This window comes from Cheilinus undulatus, linkage group 8, assembly GCF_018320785.1.
Source record: "Cheilinus undulatus linkage group 8, ASM1832078v1, whole genome shotgun sequence".
Lineage (NCBI taxonomy): Eukaryota > Metazoa > Chordata > Actinopteri > Labriformes > Labridae > Cheilinus > Cheilinus undulatus.
Window position 1 is genome coordinate 24,121,749 of NC_054872.1, and position 18,175 is coordinate 24,139,923.

General features: G+C 38.5%; 1 protein-coding gene across 2 annotated transcripts in view; it reads right to left on the reverse strand.

Annotated features, from left to right (window-relative positions):
• ptprub (protein tyrosine phosphatase receptor type Ub) overlaps positions 1-18,175 on the reverse strand; it is a 292,943-nt gene that overhangs the window by 64,041 nt on the left and 210,727 nt on the right. Inside the window, exons 13-17 of one of the 2 annotated variants that reach the window (XM_041793096.1) lie at positions 11,136-11,172; positions 6,168-6,306; positions 5,213-5,236; positions 4,819-4,973; positions 3,986-4,173 (exon numbers count right to left, since the gene is read on the reverse strand). In XM_041793096.1, coding sequence (XP_041649030.1) covers positions 3,986-4,173; positions 4,819-4,973; positions 5,213-5,236; positions 6,168-6,306; positions 11,136-11,172 — 543 coding nt within the window. The remainder of the gene's footprint in view (positions 1-3,985; positions 4,174-4,818; positions 4,974-5,212; positions 5,237-6,167; positions 6,307-11,135; positions 11,173-18,175) is intronic. The other variant, XM_041793097.1, reaches the window with a different exon arrangement.

Sequence of the window (18,175 nt, forward strand, 5' to 3'; positions counted from 1 at the left end):
ACCATGCACAGACTTCCAGTGGAAAATCTCATTAATATATCAACCTTAAGTCCATCTTGTTGCACAAGCTGCAGATCACCAGTTGGTCAGAATGTTTATAGTTGTGATTCAACACTGGTTTAGTTTTGAGGTAGAAAACCACATAATTTTATATGAAACTACATTATGTTTACAGAAAACGAACTGCATAAACTTCCCAATGTATTCATTCAAATGATATTGAAGTGAACAGTAAATCAACTCCATACAGGCTAAGAAATCTGTTTCTACATACTATTCTTCTGTGTACTGTCACATGATCTTGTGATCTCTCAGCTCCAGTTGGGTGTGAGTGTGAGCCAGTCAGTAGGAGCAAACTGCTACATGTTGAATTGCTTTGCAGGATGAGTATGTGGAATTTGAAGATAAGATTTGGTTAAGAGGTCCTGACTCAGCAGTACTGCTCGAACTATTAGCCAACTGGTTTAGGATGGTTACATTTATATGGACGTATGGATAGATGTGTGGATGGCTTTATGGCTTGATGAGAACAACTTTCAGACAGATCTAAGACACTGTTAACTCCCTACTGCTGCTCTGACTGTAAGTCAGTTTGGCTGCTAAAATCATAACTCTTTAGCATGAATGATGGGTGAATTGTTGCACATATAAATGAAGTGTTTGATAAATAAAAGGAAATATGAAAAGATGGATAAATAATCTGTATTTTTAATCTTTATGTCTGTATGTTTCCCCCTATTTATGCATCGATAGATGGACAGAAAGATCTATGTCCAGTTGTCAAACCACTCCCTGCACTCTCCTCCTCCTCACTTCCACTCAGTTTGCTCACTCTCATGCAGGGTCCGTCATATTGAGTACCGCCTGAAAACTCATTTTGTTCAAGTGTGGGATGTTAAGCCATTGAACAGCAAGCTTGCAATAATGCTGACTTACTGAACAGGTGCATCGGCTTTCATTGTTTGACATGGAGATGCTCTGTACATTAATAGTGAACATTATCACCAACACAAACTTAAGACGCAAGTTTAAATAACTGTGCTACCACCATAGAAACTCTGAATGTTCACATTAAACTCAAGATCTTTTTTTTAAATCCTAAAGAAGGAAAATGAGTGTATTTAACAGTGAAGTGTTTAATATTTACAAGTACTTCCCCACATGGAGGCAGTTATTTGTGAACACTGAGGTTCCCTTTGTGCAACTGACCTTTCCTACATGCACAAACAACACTTTAGGCAATTGAAAACTCATCTTTTTTAAAACTTTTTTTAGGGTACAGGTTTTTAAAAACTGCAAAGCAGAGACAAGAAAATGTAGATTTGGGCTCATAACTTTGAACTGTGCACCATTTTTCCCATTTGAGCTCACTGGTATGCAACGTTGTCACCTTTGTTTCCAAATGTTGGAAAAAGAAGTTTTGAGGAGGTTCTGTAAGTTTTCAGTATTTGTAGATCTAGGCCTGCTTTTTTTTTTTTAAATAAGGGCTGAACCATATCATCTTTAAGTTCTTGTGAGGCAATTCCAGTGAACAGGGAGCTGTTAATATCAACAAGGCTAAGACAATATTTTCACAGAACCTTTCAGCAACTTGGTAGGAATACTGTCAAGGTAGCTGGTGGTGGGTTTATAGCCAGAAATGATTTTGTAGAGCTCTGAGAGAGAGAGATGGGGAGAAAGTAAATATCTTATGTACAGTTACTTCACAAGACAGCACTTTCTATTCATATACAAGCAGATTCAATGATGTTAACATTATGCACTACTGATAGTAAAGCAGCGATGCTTCAACTTCTGAGGTATTCTGCTGCTCCAAAAAACTTCTGCTACAACAGTTTCCTCACAGAGCACTATAAAAAAAATACTTCACAGGAAGTGGTAGAAAGCATGCAGGACGCATTTCTCTCCCTAATAGAACTGAGATTCAATATGATCACTGGCAAGCTCAGTATGGAAACATGTCAAACCTCTGATAGCGTATATAAAAATATAGGTTACTAGACCAGTTTTACTTGCAGCTCAACAATAAAAAGAAGGTGAAAGAGGCTTCAACTGTGACACTGGATTGTTTAGGACTTTAGTTTGAGTTTATATCAATAAATAATTAATAACTCTTTTTGTATTGCCCTTTTAAAAACAAGGGTTTACAAACCACTTTGACAAGTGCAGAGAAAAACATAAGAACAATGCAACATAGCTCTAACACAAGAAAAGGCAACAGAAAAAGACACCCAATAACAACTGAACCCAAGCAGCTCAAGAACCTGAGCAAAAACCTGACCAAGACAATAACTCATTATAAGACATCAAGAACCTTGACATCATGAGATATCATGCAAACTAAGACATCACAGGAAATCAGTAGAGTGTAGATATCATAGGTACTATAAAACCATAGGAACAAAGACAACACAAGAACCCAGCTACACAGTTTGAGACCAAGAAGACCAAAGATCTAAGAAGATGTGAGTATTCACAATAGAGAGCAGAGGAGAACAAACAGAACAAGAGCCAATAAAAACAGTAACATATAAATAAAGAGTACAATCAAGGGAAAATAAGCCCTATAAATATAGTCATTAAAATGAACAAATACAATGGCAAAAGTATTCAAAAGGAAACCAATGAAGAGATCCAAGCATTAAAGAGGGGAAGGCAATAGCCAAAAGGGCAACAAAATATAGTCAGGTTAATAGGTTGTAAAAGTAAGATAACAAATGAGAGAAAACAAATTATTCTAGACATTTATAAGGAAGGTGAAAATCTGTAAGAAGATAAAATTCAAGTCTGTAACAATGGGTTTTCAGAAGTGATTTAAAAGAAGCAACTGATTCTACACGCCTTATCTCTTCAGGCAGGTTGTTCCAAAGTTGAGGGGCTCTGGTGGAGAATGCTTGGTCACCTTTAGTTTTGAGTCTTGACTTTGAAAAGACCAGGCAAACCCCACCTGAGAATCTGAGGGTCTGATAAAAAAAACCAGAGAAGCCAAGCTGCTGCATTTTTGACAAGCTAGAAGTAATAAGGATTTATGGTTTAAACCAGAGAATTGAGTAACACTAGTCCAATCTGCAAAATATGAATAAATTAGTTGTTTTAGGTCCTGTTGAGTTGGTATTATTTTTATTTTGGTACATAATTGGTGAAAGCAAGATTTTCCATCTGATTAAAATGTGAGATTATTATCAAACAGGACACCTAAATTTCTGGCAATTGGTTTAATATTTGCTGCAAGGGAGCCAAGGATATTGATAGAAGAGGAATAGTGAGAGTTAAACAATATAATTTAGGTTTCTAAGGCTGAGACGTTTTGTGCTATCCAACAGTTAATGTCATTCAGGCAATCTGTGACAGCAGGTAAGGCTTACAGGGTTCCTAGATCTCAAGGGCAGGTATATATATCTGTATATATATATCTGTGTTATCTGCATAACAGTGATAGGAGACTTTGTTGTTCTGAATGATTTGGTCAAAGAAATAGAAAATAAAATCTGACCTAAATCCGAACTTTGTGGTACACCAGAGGCAATGGTAGAGGTAGTAGTGATTACCAATGGTGACTGCAAAGGTTGGCTTTAAAAAATAGGAATAAAATCAACTAAGAGCAGTGTCACTGATGCCCACCTAATTTCTAGGACAATCAATTAAAATAGCATGACAAACATCAAAAGCTGCACTGACATCTAAAAGTATTAAAATCACTCCCTCCCTTCTATCTACTGTTAAAAGTAAATCATTGTTTACCTTGAAGTAGGTCTAACTAGTTACACGTAAACAATAAAAAGACCAACTTTTGTCAGTTTTGTTGTTTTTACAGCACAAATCAGTAACTAAAATTATAATTACAGCATTACTGCAGGCATTTTTCACTTTGAAATCTCTTTTAAAACATCCATCAGTGTTTGATGCTGCTCCTTTTATACAGGGAGAGCAAAGTGTGATAGCTGTCATTGTTGTCTAAGTAAAGGGTGTAATGGCGCCCTCTCACCTCATACTCCTGCTTAAAGCCATAGCCTTCGGCGGTTTTCATCTGGTTGATGTGCTGGAGAAGGTCAGCCACTCGGACAGCGGGGTGAAGCTGCCCTGTGTGGTAGGGCGAGCCTTTACGTCCACACTGATGCCTCGGGGAGCCTCCCAGCAGGCTGCTAGCCTCATTCACTGAACTACGAGCATCACCTGCACCACACACGGACAAATTGGTCATTTCAGAGTGACTCACGCTGAAGAATTCATAAAGAAGACAGGCTGTGGTATTAAACATTAAATATGTTGTCTTATTTTGAAGCACAATCCTTGGTAAAAATACATTAACCTCACATAATGGCACTCTGACTGCCGATACAGACACACAGAGCACTGTAAATGCCACTTTGATAAGGCAAAAATGTCTTCATAACAGATCTTACATAGATGTGACAGCAGCCCTGTCTCGGTTGAGGAGTGAAGCAGACCAAGATCAGTACCAACTTTAGAGTAAACACATCTGTCTTTCTCTCTCAGCAAGACTGACAACGCAAGAAGGCAGATCAAGATGAAATGTAGTGACAAATCATTTCTTTTGATTCATTCAAAGATGTTGCCTCACTTGTGAAACTGTCCCTTTTTTTGCCATCTTGTGAAATTCAGTGAATAGCTGCGGGTAAGTCGTAGCGCAGACTATTTTTCACGCAGCATGATAACTGTCTCTCAGGATGATTCACATATTTATGGATTGAAGGAGTGACGGTCAACAAGATTACAAAGCGAGCGATGCTGTACATCAAGTCTGAAATTGCGTTGTGTAGTTGTGGTAGGCATGTGTGTTGTATGTGTGAGTCTTACTGCGTGTGCCGCAGGTGTGTGCATCCATGAAGGAAAGAGCCATCCTTTCATCCTCCTGTAGGGTGCTCTGGTCTGTGAAACTGCGCTCCATGGAGCCTAAATGACTCTTCTCCTGTCGGTAGGTAATGGGTGTCTTATTCATGTTCACTTGTTTCCTATTGGTAGATAAAGAAGAAGATGGAAGAAGGGGTTTGGGTTGGAAAGAAAAGATGGAAAGAAAAAGAGAAAAAAATGTTGCGTTTAGTAAGAGGGAAATTACCAAATGATTTAGGGTAGAGATAGTCTGAAAGAAGGACAGACAGCTCATGTTTTCCTCTAAAACTTATGATTGACAGCCAAAGCACAGGCATGTACATGATGGATCACAGAACGATGGAAAAGCAAAGTCACTTACGGATAGTAAGAGTAGTAGTCCCTTCTGGCAAGAGAGCAGGAGAAGGAGAAAACAAAAAAAAAATCAAGAGAAAGAAGAGATGTAAGATGAAAGTAATGTCAAATGATAGCAGAATGCATTGATTACTGTGAAAATGAGAAGCGTCTTCCAATGAGCTCGGCTGTATGACACATGCATCTATCAAGCAGGCGCTGACAGATCAAACCCAAGAGAGGCAGAAAATGTTTCTGTCTATCAAATATATCTCTGCGTTACACTTCAAGGACTAGACCACAAGGTTTCCTGTCACAGCAAATTTAGCAATCAATTCTCTTAGAGCGATCTTCATGGTGGCTTAGCGGTGGCTAATGTGCAGAGAAGGTGGAGACTGTTGAAATTCTTCAATATTAGCCTGAGCGCTGTGTCAGCCTTTTAGAAATGATTGCATGGGCCCTGGATAACTTCCCATTTAGTGTGGCAGGTTCTTTAGATAAAAATAAATCTTATTTAAGTGGAGCAGGTCAAGCTCTGTTTGGGACGGCTAAACAGACGCAGGGCTAAAGGTAGCTGATCTCATGTAGACCTGTGGGATCATTGGCTAATAATCTCTAAAAGCACACCTTTTCCCTCCCAATTAGCATCTCATTTAAGGGTCAGGCCTCTGCTCAGTGAGCGTAATTAAGTGGTTAATTGAATTCCATCCGCCTCTAATTAAATACTTCACACTCAGATGGGCTCTGCAGATGAGAGTTGTTTGGTCCCTCTGGTGCGTCATGAGGGAATGAAAACAATACAGCTCTGGCTGTTGGTCCGGCTTCTCTCCCAAACAAGAGTGACCTTTACTGAAAGTTTAGCAAGCATAAAAAATGATTATCAAACTGTTTGGAACAAAACATAAAGAGAAAAGCAACGTGGAAGGTGTGTTTGTGCATAATGAGGCATGTTTTGTGCTCATCGATTATCAGCAGAAGTTTACCCTTTCTTAATGATGATGATGACGGCGCCGAGCAGAAGGATGAGGACAATGAGGCCACCGGCACACACCCCGAGAATCAGACCCATCTCCTCAGAGTGTTGGGACACTTCCAGCGCCTTACGGTGATCTTTGCAGGCAGCTGAGGACAGAAGCACAAACACACAATTCACAGGCACAATGAAAATGGCGTACAAAGGATAGAGGTGTCGAAGAAAAAATAAATTGAAAAATTCACAGCCTCGAAAAACTTATCATCCATGCCTATAAAACTTTCTTCTTTACCAATGCAAGCTTTTTACACAACAGTGCAGACGTTCACACTGCTTATCTACACCAGTGTGAGGAGAGTCCCTGAATTACAATGGTCTTCTTACTGCAAATGCTATATTTCAGTATCTGGTATTTTTTAAAATAACTGAGAGGCACCTAAATAAAGAAAAACAACATTGTGCCCATGTTGTCTAACAAAACAAACCTGCAGCACTAGGAGATATGCTCTGACTAACCAAATCATTGTCTGACAGCAGAGTAAAGACTCTCTGAAAGATTGTCAGACAGCTATTTGGACTCTAGAAGATACCATTGCGTTCAGCATCACTAACCAGATCAATCACTATTTTTATTTCTGCTCAGCTAAAGTAATCTCAGAGTCTTTAAAATGGAAACCAAAAGCCCCACAGTGTCTAATAGTTGAAAAAACAACATACGCTGAGGAGGTTACAATTTTCCATGGAAAACATTGACTGGCCTAAAGAGAAACAACGAAAATTTTGCGAAATAATGAAAGCAAAATTGTTCTCTTTTGGTCCAGGGGCTGCAGACCATTTTTCAGATGACACTCAAACGCTGAATTTGAGCCAAAGTACACTGTTACCTCTTTTCTACCATCCAGTTCCAGTGTTGGAGCTAGGTTAAAGCTGGAGCTGGTTCAGAATTGGTTCAATTTCAGAACCGCCAAAGAACCATTTGCTTTTCCTCAGACTGAAGTCCTCTCCCACAGCTGCATCATTCTGTTTCTGTAAACATTACTGTGCTTGTCACCTCCCTGGACCACTTCTTTGGTTTATGTCCATTTTCACCATAGTTTTAGAGTTTCCCCTGAAGCCAAACTTTAGTCTTTACAAAACAGAGCTCTTCCTTGTTATGTTCTGATACCACCCCCCTGCCTTAGACGTAAGCATGCAGCCCGCAACTGAGCACAAAGGTCCGGACATATGCCAGTTCTTTTCTCTTGTCCAGCAAGGAGTTGGCTCCAAGCTAGAACCAGTTTTTCTGGCCCAGAGCCGGGTCTTTGGCTGTGGAAACCCAAACAACTGGTGCTAGGTCAAGGTCTAGCTCCAAACTAGCACTGGAACTAGCTTGGTGGAAAAAGGTTTGTGAAGACTGTGAAGAATGGTGGCACAAGTGGGGGATGTTTCTCATACTATGATGTCAGGCCCATTTACTGCATATCACAGATCATGTTTGACTACATCAAAACACTTCAAGAGGTCATGCTGCCTTACTCCAAAGAGGAAATGCTTTTAAAATGTTTAAAAAAAAAAAAACAACCCCAAACACATAAGTAAGCAAGCAATGTCTTGATTCCAGACCAACAAGATTAATGTTATGGGGTGGCCTGCCCAATCTGCAGAACTTAATCCATAGAAAACTTGTGGGGTGACATAAAAAATGCTGTTTCAAAGGAAAAGACAAGAAATACAGAGGGACTGTGGAATGTAGCCTAATCGTCCAGCAGTACTACGTGTTTATAGGTGCCATAAGTTGGTCATCTCCATGCTACATGGGTGTGAATCAGTTCCTAGAAACAGTGGTTATACAACTAATTATCAGTTCAGTGATTAGCAGGAAAGCTAAATCTTCAACCATTTTTCAGTTTACACAGATATTGTTTGAGTTTGTACAGAAAAATGCAGACTGTTATTTTTTCAAACAGCATAATATTCATTTTCCTTCACTTTCTGTGAAGTCATAACAAATTTGATAAATTTTTCTTCATCTTTTGATTTGGAATAAAATGTGCAGTGTCTCCAATGCATTTGCATGCATGAAAATAAAATCTATTATAAGGATTTTGAGCTTTACTCACCAATTCAAACACACTGCTATTATTTTGAATACAACTGTACGCTCTGACTAACGAAATCATCATCTGGCAGCAGAATGAAGGGTTGTCTAAAAGCTTGTCAAACGGCTATTTGGACTCTAGAAGATATTTAATGAGGTTTACAAAGAAGGAAGGGAGAACATCAACAAAGGCACGACTATAAACAGATCAAACAATTCTTAGTAAAGGTTGTAATAAGCCAGCTTATAGATGCAAACTAATTTGCCAAACCGATTAGTCATGTACAAAACAGTCTTGCCGCATTTTGTTGTTCAATCTGTTATTAATCTTGAAGTTTGAATGTCATTGCTTCAATAATCCGAAACCTCGTGATGTTGTAATAGCATGTTTTTGAGCAACAGAACAAGCACTAAAAGTTAAAGGGTCGTTCTTTTCCACACTGAATAAAATATCACATTTTCCTCATCACAAGTCATCCACACGGCCCTGCAGTATAATCTCAAGGTGCCCCGGTGTCTGTGAGCTGCTGGAGAGGTCGTTATCATAATAGCAGGGTATTCATTTCTGTGGCATAAAGCTTCATACTTATGTAAATGGTGCCGAACAGCAGACCTTTCTTTGTCTTGTTGCAAGGGCCCTCCTGATCTAGTTTTTTCTAGCGTGTGCGTCCATGTCAGCCTGTCCTCCAGGCTGTGACAGCCCTGGAACTAGCCCTTCTGAGCCAGAACCTATGAGCGGAGTGGCAGAAAGTCAGAGCAGGCCCGAGGATAGTGCTCCATCTTACAGCCTGCTGGGGAGGAATCAGATCTAGGGCAGGGAGAATGAAAAAGCATGTTTTAGCCCAAATGTCTGCAGCCGTGAGCGCTTTGTGGGCGCGTTAGAACCCTCCGAGATAAAAGAGTGACAACATTTTTTCATCACTGGGCAGAATTTTCTAATCAATTCTGTTTGGCAAATCTGAATGAAGAAAATGAGTCATTGGCTTGATATCAGAAACAAACTCTTTCTTCTTAAACTCCTCAGAAAATTAGCTTTTCAAATTTCTCCCTCTACACACCGTGTTGTTCTAAAAGTGTGACATTTGTGTGTGGGCTGTTCAGAGTAACATCTGATACACTTACTTTACTTTGCAGTAGTGGTAGGAGTAGGCTTATTCAGGCTGAATCAAATGCTATTCTTTGTGGATTTTTTTTGTGTTCAAACACAGACACACTGGCATAAAAGATGCCTTTGCGTCTGTGAGCATCTTTTAGAGAAAACATCAGAGAATTCATTCTGTCTCAAGGTGTTTCATTCAAAGACTCAGCAGTGGATGTTTGGTTCTTGCTGTGACTTTATTAAAATCGCATGAACACATGAAACACAGCGGGTGCTTTATTGGCTGGAAGTTTAGATTAGAAGGTGAGAAATCAATTTCCGACATTTCGGATGGATAAGGTGGTTCTGCCACATTTAGCCTCGAATATTCTATTAAACCAAACATGAGCATGAAATAGATTTCCACATGAATCCATGCACCTGCCAGCTGCCCCGACGCTGGAAATTGGCACTTAGAGGAGGAATGGAAGTCTATTGTGGTGCTGAGCCTGCCAGAGGATCCTTAATTAAACTGTCACCTGGAAGTTGAAATGTAATCTCCAGCTTTGTTATCCAAGCCAGAATCATTTGCCTCCACTTTGCTTGTGATGGGCTGCTTGATAATAACGGCTTAGGACGCAATGATGCAGGGACTGTGATGATGGTGGAGGGATCACAGGGATTGGAAAAAAAACCCTCTGACCTGTCGCACCTTGAAATTGGAAATAACCCTAAGAATGTCTTTCCTATCAATTTGCCTCTCAGGTTTTTTGCCTTACTTCACCCTGCATGTGGATGATGTAATGCTTCAACTTTATAATTTATTACTCCCCATTCTTTCCATTATGCCCCTTTTCTTCTGCTTTTTATCTTATCATACCTCCAGTTCTCCTCTTTTTTTATTCTTCTATTGTTGTTATCTTGCCTTTCTACTTATCAACATTAATCTATCTTGACTTTTAGAGCTTTTCTTTTTTACTTTCTGTGTCAAAGAAGAGGAAGCCCGTTGCTATAAGAGAGTATAATTAATAAATGCTCAGGCAGGTGTCTGTGCAGGGCAGATGGAGTGAGAGTTAAAAAGGCTGGCCTTGCCTTTCAGAATTATGCTAGAGGAGTGCCACATCTCTTGCGTTTTTTAACACACAAAAAGAGGCCTTCACAGAAGAAAAAAACCCTGCTAAGAGTTTTTCACTTGCAAGGCTCTGCTTTCTGTTGCAAGGCTCTGATAACTATGAATACATGACTTTTATTCACCATGATCTGACAGTGGACTATGGCAGAGGGGCTCTTCTGCCATAAGGATTTAGAGTCAATTTCCATGCCCTTTTCATGTGCCTTTGAATCCAGGAGCTGTAGAAAGGGAAAGGGGAGAGAGGGCTTTCTCATAGTGATAGGCCAAGGTAGCTCCATCTGGAAGTTTTGATCTGGAGGACCCTTTTGGACGGCACTGAGGTCAAAGCCCTCAGATGTAGCCATCTATTGGGGCTGCTGATGAGAACAAAGAGACTGCCTTTGATATACTGTGTCCCAGCGTCTGCCCCCAAACAAACAGGATGAAAGGCTGACCTCTAATCCCTCCCTGCTTGTTGCCCTTTTCTCAGAGGCCCGCCGCTAAACAACCGGCACCGACCGTCAGATTAAATTTGCCCAAATCTCTGCCTTTATGCTTTACAGAGAGGTGAAAAATGCTGCAGAATCGACCTAAACAATACAGCAATGATTGCATTCATATTGATTGTCTTGTAACAGAAAAGGAGATATATTCATATAAAAGATGCATAAAAATCATTCAAGGTCACTGAGAAACATTCATGTTTAAATACCTTTGCGAGCGATGCGAATGCAGTTTATTCTGGATTCCTGAAACAGAGAAAAAAAACAGGTGTCAGAGGGAAAAGTTGCTTTGTGTTCTACATGAAAGAGATACGATATAACAAATGGCAAACATATGTATACAGTGCTAATTTAAGCTATTCACACCTATGAATGTTGTATCCTTCAACTGATGTTAAAAATCAATCGTGGTCAAAGGTTATTGAAAAGTATAAGACAGGGGATGTAAAAAAAAAATCCTCAACACTGAACATCCCCCAGGGTAAAATCCATCATCAAGAAATGGAAAGCACATGTGTAAATCTGCCTAGATCAGGTCGTCCTCACATTCTGAGTGACTGCGCAAGAAGGAGACTAGTGAGAGAGGTCACCAAGACACCTATGACTACTCTGAAGGAGTTCCAAGCTTCAGCAGCTGAGATGGGAGAGACTCTGTATACAACAACTATTGGCCAGGTTCTTAAACAGTCAAAGCTTCATGGGAGAGTGGCAACGAGAAAGCCATTAATGAAGAAAACTAATTTAAATCTCAACTAGAGTTCACCAAAAGGCATGTTGGAGACACAAAGTGGGAGAAAGTTCTTTGGTCTGATGATACCAAAATGGTACTTCTGGCCATCAGACAAGATGCTATGTTTGGCAGACACCAAACACTGCACATCACCACAAACACACCGCTATGAGGCACAGTGGTGGCAGCATGATGCTGTAGGGATGATTTTTGGCAGCCAGCCCTGGAAGACTTGTAAAGGTAGAGGGTAAAATGAATGGCAAAATACAGGAAACCCTAATGAACAATATTATTCAGGCTACAGGAGAACTATGGCTTTGGAGAGGATTTATTTTCCAGCAAGACGATGACCTGAAGCAAACAGCGAAAGCTACACAGAAATGGTTTATAGACAACAACATGAATGTTCTGGAGGGGCCAAGTGAAAGCCCAGACCTCAATCCAATTGAGAATTTGTGGTTGGATTTGAAAAAGTCCGTTCATGCCTGTTCATTGTGCAGCCTGTAAGAGATTGAGCAGTGTCCTGATGTGCAAGCCTAAGTGAGACCTATCACCACAGACTCAGTGCTGTGATTGCAACCAAAGGTGCATCTACTTAATACTGACTTAAAGGGGATGAATATTTATGCTGTCACTAATGTTACACAATTTTATTTAATTGACATTACTTTATAGAAATCTGTTTTTATACTGACATTAATGAGGTGTTTTTTTGTTAATTTTTCTGTCAAAAGAGTTGAATTATATTAATCATGATTGATTTATAAAATCAATAAAAGAGTAAAACATCCAACGGGATTGGTGCTTTTTACAGACACTGTATCATACTGTATATCCCAATGACCATTTGACCACAGCAGAAAAAATACCTCCTGATAGAACATTAAAACTTGTTACCCCCTTTGAAAAAATAAGGGATCCAGAGTGCTGTCTCCCTTGTCAACTGACTAAAAATTTTGATTTTGTTAAAATGAACACATTGTATTGCTCTTGTATTACTTAAAAAGTGCAATTTACTGTATGATAGAGACACTAATAAGTTGTAAAAGAAGCAATTCTGACTAAGAGGACAGACTGTAACTAAGCAAAGAATCCTACTGACAGCACAATATCAGAAATCTGCAGTGAAGAGTTTGAGCAGAAGGTTAGAGATTCTTGCTGAAGGAGAAAAGATGAGAGTTGAAAGCGAGCGTGCATAATTAAGAGGAGGGTTTCAGACTGGTGAGCGGCTATGAAAAGGAATTAATTTTATTCAGATTTCAGCTGATGACATCTCAGTGTTATGAAAAGGACCTTTGTCAAAGAGGACTAATGAGATCCAGGACTGTAATCAAATTCCGTCCTGCCACCTCTTGGAGGAGATGCATTATCAAATTAAGATTTACAGATGCTAATTCAGGCATTATGGGACAATTATGCTAATTTGCCTGTTCGGAAATGAGCAAAAAGTGCTCTCCTCAAACTCCAGTTAAATTGGTTTTGCAGCTAAAATTGAAAATCCATTTCAAGCAGACAGACACTTAACAAGCTCTTAACACAATAGTTTGATCTGAAAGCACAGAGCCAGCCTGTAGACAAACATGTTGTCTGTCAGACTGACTGTCGTTTCATTTCCATAAACCAAACCATACACACTCGCAGACTGACAGGACGTATGTTTACCTTTTCCAAAAGGAATTACGTGGATCCCTTCAGCTGTGCTTTTGTCCTGTTCAGCAGGTACTCAAATAAGCTTAAATTAAAGATATATCCCACTTTGCCTTTTCTAAAAAAAAAATTCAACTACAGAACACCTGAATACAAGGTTTGTGTGCATGACTGATAGCTGCTTATTTTAGCATTTAGATTGCAAACCACTGAAGAGAATAACTAAACACAAAGTACTGCTGAAGCATTTCTTAATGTCAAGCACTTTGAAGTTAAACTGAAGAAGTTAGTCATGCACCAGGAAGATCACATAATCACCAACATATCAGGCTTTGGTGACCATCACAATATTTCTACTGCCTATAAATGGCTTAACACTACCATGTATGTGTCATTAAGGCACTAAATGACTATTCTGTATTTATCTTAACATTATTATCTGTTTTTTTTTTCATTAAGACACTGAGCTTTTCCTTAGATTATTTTTGGGTATTTTTTTTTTTTGGATAGGATAGCTGAGGATAGAGAATAAGGGGAGAGAGAGTGAAGGATTTAAGTGTTGAAAAAATGGATTAATCATTGAAAAATGGGTTTAAAGTGGCAAAATGTTGCAAAACCCTGGACAAAGTTGTGAAAGGGGATGAAGAATAACAAAATGGGCAAAAAGTGAAGGAATACAGTATATCTGTATATGGGCACCTGCTCTGCTCTACTCACTGATCTAAACTGACACCAACACACTGAGCTTTAATGGTCTATTGATGCATTAATAAAGCATTTATAAAGCTGAACTAATACTCTATGAAGCATGATTGATATTTAATCTATACAACTATAAATGCTTTTTTAATGCATAAACAGTAGTAACTAGGGCTGCAAGCAGCACTGAAGGACCCTCGAACCCTTGGTGCTTTGGCCTGAAGTAGGGGTGTATGGTATTATCGGCATAATATTGGTATTGGCAAATAGTTAGTTTAAAAAGATAGATAGTTTAAAAAGTCAATTATCATATTGGCATTGAACATTTTTGCTATTTTGACTATACAAACCTGCCAATATCAGCTGTAAAAATTGGCCAAATGATCAGATAAATAGAGTTTTATCCTGGACCAACAAACCTACATCAGCTGAAGTTTTTTCTTTGTTCATCATCATCATTCCTTAAACTCTAAAATGCTTTAAAAGACTTAAATATGTTCATTTGTTCATCTTCATACTTTTAATTGTGAAAAATTCTGAAATTCTATTTCAGTACTGTCACTACCACTGACATATAAATTAGTCAAAATTATTGGTCAAGAAATTATTAGTTAGCTATTTACTAGTGTGTTATTAATGCTTTATAGTGAGTAGTTATTGAAAAGTGTTTTCAGATCATCAATAACCATATTATATGGGGACAGTCATTAATTTTGAGTAAAACTGGGAGCTTTATTGATACTTCTTAATGATCAGAGTGTTAACTGATACTTCACTGTTTGGTGGATGGACGAAATGACAAAACATTCTTTACAGAAGTAGATAAGATGATAGAGCTTGAGTAAAAAAAGTTAAAAAGGTCTTGATTCCATCTGTTGCATCTATTTTAAACTGCTGAAAAAAATCAAGATTCTAAAAAACAATTCGTCTTAATGTGATGTTAGAACATATCATGGCATCATTTTACAGAGCTGACCTAAAATACGTCATACTGTATTCAAGGTCAGTTTGTTTAGTACGCTAGTTGACTTTTATTCTGCAAATTTCAACACATATTTCAGCATTGGTTTAATATTTTAACAAACAAGACTAGCTTCAATGTTCAGGAATGCTTTCAGCAGATGAGGGGATAACTTTCCTGCAGCTGCTTAAGTGAGAGAGGGGTCTGGCTGCACACCGCACATATCTGACATACACTCTCACAAACCGTTCATCTGAGATGTCATCTCTGTCAGAATGAAAATATGCACTAAAACTTTCTAAATAAAATCAGATTAAATGTCCGTTCAGGGTTATGGTAAAGGTTAAGTAATGGTTAAGATTCCAAAATTTAAAAGTTAAAAACTTGACCTGCAAAGCCTGATTACAAAATGTTAAAAAATTCAGTCGAGTAAACAGTCTGCTTACAGGAAAAAAGCTTGTCCTTCATAAAAACATTCTAATGCAGCAAACCAACTTACATAGCTACATTAGCTGTGTAAGCTATGTAGCCAATTAGCTAAGGTAACTAACCTAAAAGTTAAGCTCAAAAAGCAGCTACATAATCTACCTAGCTATCAAAGAAATTATATATCATATCTATGCATAGCTATGCTATCTTCTACACTATGTTTTCTAAAGCTAGCATTGCTAAAACTAACTCAGGAACATCAGTTGTGTGTACATTAGTCACGTAGTTACCATAGCTATGTTAGCTTTCAGTAAAGCTAACGAAGCTAAAGCCAACATTCCTGTTTCTACTTCTCAAATGGGTCTTTACATAATCTAATCCCAGATGAGACCTCAGATCTTTCTCTCTGTTTTAATTAATGAACTGCTGCTTGTAATGTGTCTGTAATGTTTTCAATGTGGTTATTTTATAAATGTAACAGTAAGACTGTGAATAAAGTGTTTTTTTTTAAACTGGAAATATGTTGTACTGGCAGATTACGGCAGTTACATTATGAAAGTGCATACACATTGTTACGAGTGCATGCTGCTCCCAGAAGAAGTCTTTTTTCCCAAGCTGACAGTCAAAGGTACTGTATTCTGGTTTAATTTGATGCACAATGCTGATGTCCTTTGAGTTTGTGTTTTACCTTACATGTTCTAATGTATGTTTTTGCACCAGCAGAGACATAATAAAACATTATTACAGCACCAAAAAAACTAAAGCTTTAGTAATCTTGAGGTTTTGAAAAATGCTGAATCAGACCTTTGCAGAACCAGTTTTTGATCACCATCTCTTTTCTTCACTCTTTGTTTTCTCGAATTGTTGACTGCTGACTCAGAGCTGACTCAATTCTAGGAAATATTTTCAAGAGAAAAAAAAAAAAAGAAACAATAAAAACAAAAAGCTGATTCACCCAAGCCAGCCTCTGTTATGGGAACAGCTTTAGAAATCTTATTGTTCAACCATACAATCTTTGGTAAGTTGAGCAGAGTTCTATTACATCCTTTTACAGCAGATAGTAGAAAAAGTGGGCTCTAATTGTCCATTGTTTATTTGGATTCTCATTAGCTTAGCACGTGCCCACAGAAACTCTTCCTGTGGTCCTCTACATAATTAAACAGATTACATCCAAATATTCCATACATAATTAATGACTGATAGAAGTCCACTCTGTAACATGCACATATGATTTATTGTTTGTGGCCTCAGAAGAGTTAATTGGCATGTTCACTATCAAGGGACTCACATCTCGCATGCACATCTGTGTGTGCTGTAGCAGCTGCTTTCTGGAACACACAACAGTAATGCCAACATGCAACACAGGGCTCCACAGCACACACATGAGATCTAAAGTGTGACTGAAGTTTACGGATATAAGAATAGATATAAATGATGCTATGTCCCACAAAGCTTCAGAGCATATCCTTAGTTTTTTAAGTACCTCTTTAGATGAATCAATCAAAACAATTAGAGAGACTTGACAGCCACTCTGCGGATAATTAGCATGGGTAAATGCCAGACATTATGGGTGTCTTATGCTGTGTAAACTATTCCCATGGCTGCCACTTTATCCCTCAATGCAAACACAAACAGACCACACAACAAACCCTTATTTAATGCTCTGAGCAATTAAGTGATAAAATAGGTAAGCTTGGAACTTTGTTTATATTCTAATGAAGTGTTCAGTGTGCAAACACTGTCTGTGGACAACTTTGTCACCCTTCTAAACCCTTATCAGCATTTTTTCTGTCTGAATAAATATGCAACTGTTTCTGATGTTTCATTCTAAAGGGAGGACTAGTTTCAGTGCCAGCAACCCTTTTAGTTCAAGAGCAGGTATGCTGCTTTTTTCCTCCTCCAAAATGAGTCGGCATAAGGTAATTATGTTTTCCTCGTTTGTACACAGTCCAAGAAGTACTATAAAAATATCCCACAGAACATGCATAAGCTGAATGTATTCATGCTTCTGTGCAAAGGCACATTTACAATGCTAAAATTCTCTTTCTGCCTCATATTTTTGTGACAGACTATGCAGTGTTCTAAAATGCAAAAAAAAGAGGCTCTGAAAGGAATAATTGCACATAGAAAAGCCGGAAGAAAAATTACAAAAGGGAAAAAAAAACAAATAGGCACAAAATACATTTTTGTAAAAGCTGAACCTTTGTGGAGCATAAAAGGCTGCAGGAGCTGAACCCTAACATCAGCTTTGTAGTTTTAATAGACTCTCATTTACACTTGGATTTGACAGCGGTGAAAGACTTTAAAATGAAAAACTAAATCACTCTCTTATGTTAATAATAACATCAACAGGCAAACAAAGGCATTAGTGTCATAATGTATTATTTGTTGGTTTGTTTCTGCAGCAATTACCAGGATGTTATGCTCTTTAATTTTGTCTTCCTTAATGTAAGGAGCGTTTACAGCTGCAGCCCTCATGTGTTGTAGTCCTGCTGTGACATGTCATCCATGCCCTGCTGCTGACTTGCTTGATGTCCAGAAACCCAGCAGCCCTCAGCCGACTGAATCTTGAGTCGAGAATAACTTAAAAAAAGGAAACACTCCTGCTCAAAAGCTTGAAAAATCACAACTACGACAAAGATTTTTGCATTCCTGAAGGTCTGATTTCTGAGATGTGACACTGTCACAAAGGTGAGGCAGCAATTAGGGGCGCAACATCAAACTGTTGGTTTTCTCTTTTTCCCAAGTTGACCTCAATAAAGAATTGGTTCCTGCCCTTACAT